We start from the raw sequence: 6191 nt of genomic DNA, 5'->3' as shown, positions 1-6191 counted from the left end.
GTCCTTGCAGGAGAAGATAGATGCACTGTCACCCCTGGGAACGACCCTGCAGATGGCAAGGTCGACACTCGGCCAGGGGAATGCCAGGGAGTACTAAGGGAGGCTACTACCACGGAATCTAGTAACCAGGCTCGATATGGATACGCTGCCACCAAGGGTAACCACGCCAACCGAGCAAGCATATCCAGTAGGAACGGCGGCCACCCAAGGTTACAATCCAACCACCAGGGGTTCCACCACCACCAAGGATGCCACAAACGTACCCCATGGTACTCAATCCTGTGGGATTAGGAGCACTGACAACAAATCCCATATCAATAACCAGCAGTACGCCCGTGGTACCAGGGAGAAACCCGGGGGAACAGTCAGCAAGAAACGCATACCCTGGGATATGCTCGTATATGCCGTATACCCCAGACAATCAGTTCAGGTTTATTGTGAACTCAACACCATTACCTGGAAGCTACAAGGTACCTCCTTACATGCCAGGAGGAACACCAAGTCCATATGGGATCTACTCAGTACCCTACAACCAGGGCATGGGGGTAGGAAGCCATGTAGAACAACAGTTGCAGGATATCAGGTCCCTACTCAGCAAGGTTCCAGGGTTACCACGTTCTATGGAGGTAGCAACCCCGGAGTACTATGCGGATTCCCCCTTCGTAGACAGCATTGCCTTTGTCAGCATGCTAAAGGGGTTCACCACACCAACAATGACGTTGTATGATGGAATAGAGGATCTGCTGGAGCACATCAACCAGTACAAATAGAAAATGATGGTTGTTGCAGCAACAGGGCCTGAGAAGGAGGCATGTATGTGTAAAGGATTCGGTTCCACCTTGTCAGGAGCCGCACTCCAGTGGTTCGTTAACCTTCCCAACAAATATATTTCTAGCTTCGCAGGGTTAGTGAGCGTTTTCAATCAGCAGTTCGCAAGCAGTCGCAAGCCAGAAAAATTATCCAGTGATCTATATCGGGTCGTCCAGAGGTTCGAGGAGTCCACCAGGGATTATCTCGCCAGATTCAATGTAGAAAAAATATCTATCCCTAAGTGCGACCTTGCAACGGCATTCAATGCCTTCAGAAGGGGACTGCATCGCGACTCTGATTTGTACAAGGATCTCACCAAGCATCAATTCGCCACCTTTGAGGAAGTCAAGCAAATGGCAGAGGCTACTTATCGCCTAGCGGAGGATGAGGATAGAAGGGACCTGTATGGAACATAGTCGTCCAGCAGAAAAATCACAACAGAGAAAAAGAATGAAAGAGCCAAACCCTACAGCAAGAACACAGTGAACAAAGTCTCAGGAGTAACAGAGAGCACCGAGGCTCCACCTAAGCTCAGCGAGTATGGTTTCACCACTAGACTTGCTGGGGTAATAAAGGCAATCAGGGAGCTAGGGCAGAGGGCCAGGTGGCCCAAGAAGCCTACCCCCAGAGAGAACGACAGAAGAGATGCCAGCAAAAGGTGTGAATACCACAACGATATTGGCCACAATACAGAAGATTGTATAGTACTATGAAAGGAAGTGAAGCACCTCTACAGTGCTGGATGCTTGGATCACATGCTCCCCGTGGAGGCGAAATCTGGAAAGGTTAATACTACTGACCAGGCCCAACCATCCCCACCTCCACCTTACTCAAAGGTCGTGAGCGTCATCACAGGGGGGGGGGGGTCGGAGATATGTGGTCTCACTTATTCAGCAGCAAAGCGCCATGCAACCGAGACTAAAGGAGATAAACCAGAGTTCTCCCTCAGGATCAACAGATAGGATCTACCAGCAAACTCATTCGACAAGGCAGACGTACCTGATGAGGCAGAACACCACCATGACGCCTTGATCATTACCCTTTCTATAGGAAATTTCCTTGTTAAAAAGTTATTGGTAGATACAGGAAGCTTTGTGAATCTGATAATGCTGGAAACCTTGAAGAACATGGGGTTCAGAGAGAAAGACCTGGTGCACACGGCAGTAACCTTGGTAGGCTTCAGCTGAGAAAATAAACAATCCCTTGGAGAAACAGTGATACCTACCTTTGCAGGAATATGAACAAACATGTATAGTACTTGGTCATTGATGGTCCGTCAACTTATAACGTGATACTTGGCAAGCCCTAGATCCATGAAATGAAAGCGGTACCATCAATGTACCATCATAGTCTAAAGTTCCCTACACCCTGGGGGTACAGGAGATACGGGGAGATCAAAATGTAGCTCGGGATTGCTACAAGAACGCTCTGAAAACAACTGCAGCTGGTCCAGCATAACAATTACAGAAACTATGCGTCCAGAGTATCGCACCTCCCCAGGAGGAACTCGACGAAGTAAACCTGGACCCACAGTTTCCAGCAAGAACAGTGCAGGTGGGAGCTTATTGTGCAGATAACATCCGTGAGCAGATAATTGAATTTCTATGTACTAACATGGATTGTTTCGCTTGGTCCCATAGCGACATAATTGGCTTAGATCCAAGTGTAATTACACACCGGTTAAATGTAGACTCCAGCTTTCCTCCAGTCCAGCAGAAAAGGCGGAAATTTGCTTCTGAAAGGAACGAAGTGATAAACCAGGAGGTAGACAACCTCCTGGCAGCAGGCAAGATCAGGGAAGCTAACTACTCAGAATGGCTCTCGAATGTTGTGGTTGTACCCAAGAAGAACAACAAGTGGAGAGTATGTGTCGATTTAACAGATCTTAACAAAGCTTGCCCAAAAGAGCCGTTCCCCCTGTCGCACATTGATTCCATGGTAGACGCTACAGCAGGGCATGAGCTACTTATCTTCATTGACGCCTGGAGTGGGTACAACCAAATATAAATGGACCCTAAGGATCAGGAGAAAACAGCCTTCAGATCTAACAGAGGCTTGTAATGCTACAATGTGATGCCATTTGGCCTCAAGAATGCTGGTTCCACCTATCAGCGCTTGGTGAACAGAATGTTCAAGGAGGAGATAGGGAGAACAATGGAAGTCTACATTGACGATATGGTAGTCAAATCCGAGAAGGCAGAACAACACATGTCCCACCAGGAGAATACCTTCTCGATCCTCAGAAAATACCATATAAAGCTGAACCCCCTGAAATACACTTTTGGAGTCTCCTCTGGGAAATTCCTGGGGTACTTGGTGACGCAAAGACGGATAGAGGCCAGCATGGAGCAAATCAAAGCAGTACTTCAGTTAGAATTTCCTCAAAATCCAACGGACGTACAAAGGCTCACAGGACGGGTAGCAGCCCTAAACCGGTTCATATCAAGGTCCTCAGATAGGTGTCGATTGTTCTATGACATCTTGAGGAAGATCCAGAAGTTTAAGTGGACGCAGGAGCATGAAAAGGCGTTTAGGGAGCTCAAGCAGTGCCTGAGCACCCCTCCTCTTCTCTCCAAGCCAGAACAGGAAGAACCGCTGTACTTGTATCTATCAGTGACAGAGGCGGCTGTAAGTGCTGTACTAGTACGAGAGTGCGAAGGTATGTAGAAACCAGTATACTATATAACCAAGACTCTGTTACCTGCAGAGACCAGGTACACATCTCTAGAAAAACTCGTTTTAGCACTTGTTACTATTTCGTACAAATTACGTCCCTATTTTGAGTCACATACAATTTCAATCGTGACCAACTACCCCTTGAGAACCATAATGAGGAAACCCGAACTGTCAGAGAGAATGGTTAAGTGGTATGTCCACCTAAGTGAGCATGACCTGAAATTTGAACCCCGAACAGCTATAAGATCCCAAGCCCTAGCTGACTTTGTGTCAGACTTTAGTCCCACTCTTCAAGAACATGCCGACAGTGAAATCTTGACCCTAAGTGAGGTTAAAGGGGAGCAGGTATGGGAGTTACATGTTGATGGGGCATCCAATACGAAGGGAGCAGGGGTAGAGCTGGTCCTGAAATCACCTCAGGGGGAACAGATAATGCAGGCAGTACGGTGCGAGTTCAAAGCAACGAATAACGAGGCTACATATGAGGCCCTAATCTTAGGACTCCAATTAGCCTTAGAATTTAAAATCAGCCGCATCGAGGTGTATAGCGACTCCCAACTGATCATAAACCATGTGAATAAAGTATACACGGCCAGGGATCCTAAAATGATAGACTACCTGGAATTAGCAAAGGAGCTCAAACTCCACTTTGCCTCCTTCAACATCTAGCAGATACCAAGGGATCAGAATGTTGAAGTGGATGCTCTTGCCACCCTGGGAGCAGCCTTCACTCTAGGGGCAGTGGGTACTATACCATTCATACATGTCATGAAACCTGCCATACGTCAGAATGAACAGCAGATTGCCAGTAAGGCTGGAACCACCCAATGGACATACGAAGCAGGGATACTGTATATTGCCACACCCCAGGAAGAGATTGATGATTGGCGCAAGCCTTACATTAGTTGGCTACGTGATGAGGTATTACCACCTGACCAGAAAGACACCATGAGCTTCAAAATGAAATCCTCTAGATTCGTACTTATTGATGGTATCATATTTAGGAAGTCCTTGACAGGACCGTATCTGTGGTGCTTGAGCATACAGGAGGCACAGGCAGTAATGTGTGATATCCACAGTGGTGATTGTAGAAATCACACAGGGGGTAGGAGCCTGTCCAACAAGACACTAGGGCAGGGTTACTTCTGGCCTACCATGAGGAAGGACGCCATAGATTACGTCAAGAAATGCGAATAATTCCAAAGGCACGCTCCTGTCAGCCACCAGCAAGCAGAACATATGCATCCGATAATCTCGCCTTGGCCTTTTATCAAATGGGGAATGGACATTGTGGGACCATTACTCCGTGCTTCTGGAAACAAGACGTACATGCTGGCAATAACGGACTACTTCTCTAAATGAATAGAGGCAGAAGCTTTCCCTCTGATCCTGGAGAAGCATGTGATATCTTTCATCAAGAGGAACATATTCAACAGATATGGCATCCCTTCAGAAATCATATGTGAAAATGGGTCACAGTTCGTATCCAACAGGATGGAAGACTACTGCGCCAGGTGGAACATCAAGCTGTTTAAGTCCACTCCCAGGAATCCGCAGTACAACGGTCAGGCATAATCCAGCAACAAGATAGTCATGAATAACCTGAAAAGAAGGCTGGAGGAGATAGGAGCCAACTGGGCAGATGAGCTCCCTTTCATGTTGTGGTCTGATAGAACTACCCCCAAAGTAGCAACATGTCAAACGCCATTCAGTCTGGTATATGGGGCCCAGGCAGTTATTCCCTCAGAGGTGCAACTACCGACACATCGATATGCCAATGCCACCGAAGAGAGGAACCAGGTAGAAAGAGCCAACAGCCTGGGTACCATTGATGAGCCAAGGACCAGCCCCAAATCAGGATGACAGCCTAAAAGCAGACAGCTGCCAGGAGTTACAAAAAAAAACGTAAGGCTGAGAACGCTACAGGTAGGGGACCTGGTACTCAGGAAGGTATTCCCAAACACCAAGAACCAGAGTGCAGGCAAATTCGCCTACAACTGGGAAGGTCCCTACCGCATAGAAGGAATCGTGGGTAATGGGGCATACAAGTTGGAGACTATGGATGGGGAAGTTGTCCCTAGATCCTGGAACATCATTCACCTTAAAAAGTATTATGTCTGAGGTTCCAGGTGCAGGAGCCAAAAGTTCCACCTCCAACAGGTACATTCCAGGACCCTTGAATCCTAGCATTCAGTACTCCAGAAACCTTAGAACATGAACTAACTTGCTAAAAGTGTCTTTGATTAAGCAGTTATCGCTTGAAGGGGAACAACCCCAGAACCCACTTGCGGGAGCCACAGCTCACTCTCTCATGAGGTACATACACAAAGAATTAATCATTTTGTTTTGTACGCCTGACGGTACCACTTGCATTGGTCTTACAGAAACATCTCTTTTGACAGCAGGAACAACTAAGTCACCAGGCAAGGTCTTTCGTTTAGTACGCATGTGCTAAGTCTCCTGAATTCAGCAGGTACTACTAAGGAAATGACAACTTACAATGTATCTTTCAAATCCTTTGAGTCAAAACCCATTTTCTTATTTTGCCTAGGTGTCAACTTCACAGGTGTCACAAGGAGGAAAAATTGGAATCGACATACTTAGTATTTCAAAAGGCAAAAATGAAACTCTATTTTCTTTTAAGTTGTTGTAAAACTCTGGAGGAACACACTATGTGCTCCCCAAATTATTTTGGATTTATGAAA

At 46.7% G+C, this 6191-nt stretch overlaps 1 protein-coding gene across 1 annotated transcript; it reads left to right on the top strand.

The window, feature by feature from the left end:
• Positions 1-3639: 3639 nt before the first annotated feature.
• On the top strand, positions 3640-4683 carry LOC141631430 (uncharacterized). Its single transcript, XM_074444101.1, has 2 exons — positions 3640-4068; positions 4159-4683. The coding sequence occupies exons 1-2, from the start codon at positions 3640-3642 to the stop codon at positions 4681-4683; spliced, it is 954 nt and encodes a 317-aa protein (XP_074300202.1).
• Positions 4684-6191: the final 1508 nt, after the last annotated feature.

Source organism: Silene latifolia, chromosome Y (assembly GCF_048544455.1).
Source record: "Silene latifolia isolate original U9 population chromosome Y, ASM4854445v1, whole genome shotgun sequence".
Lineage (NCBI taxonomy): Eukaryota > Viridiplantae > Streptophyta > Magnoliopsida > Caryophyllales > Caryophyllaceae > Silene > Silene latifolia.
This window is presented reverse-complemented; position numbering and strand designations above follow the sequence as displayed.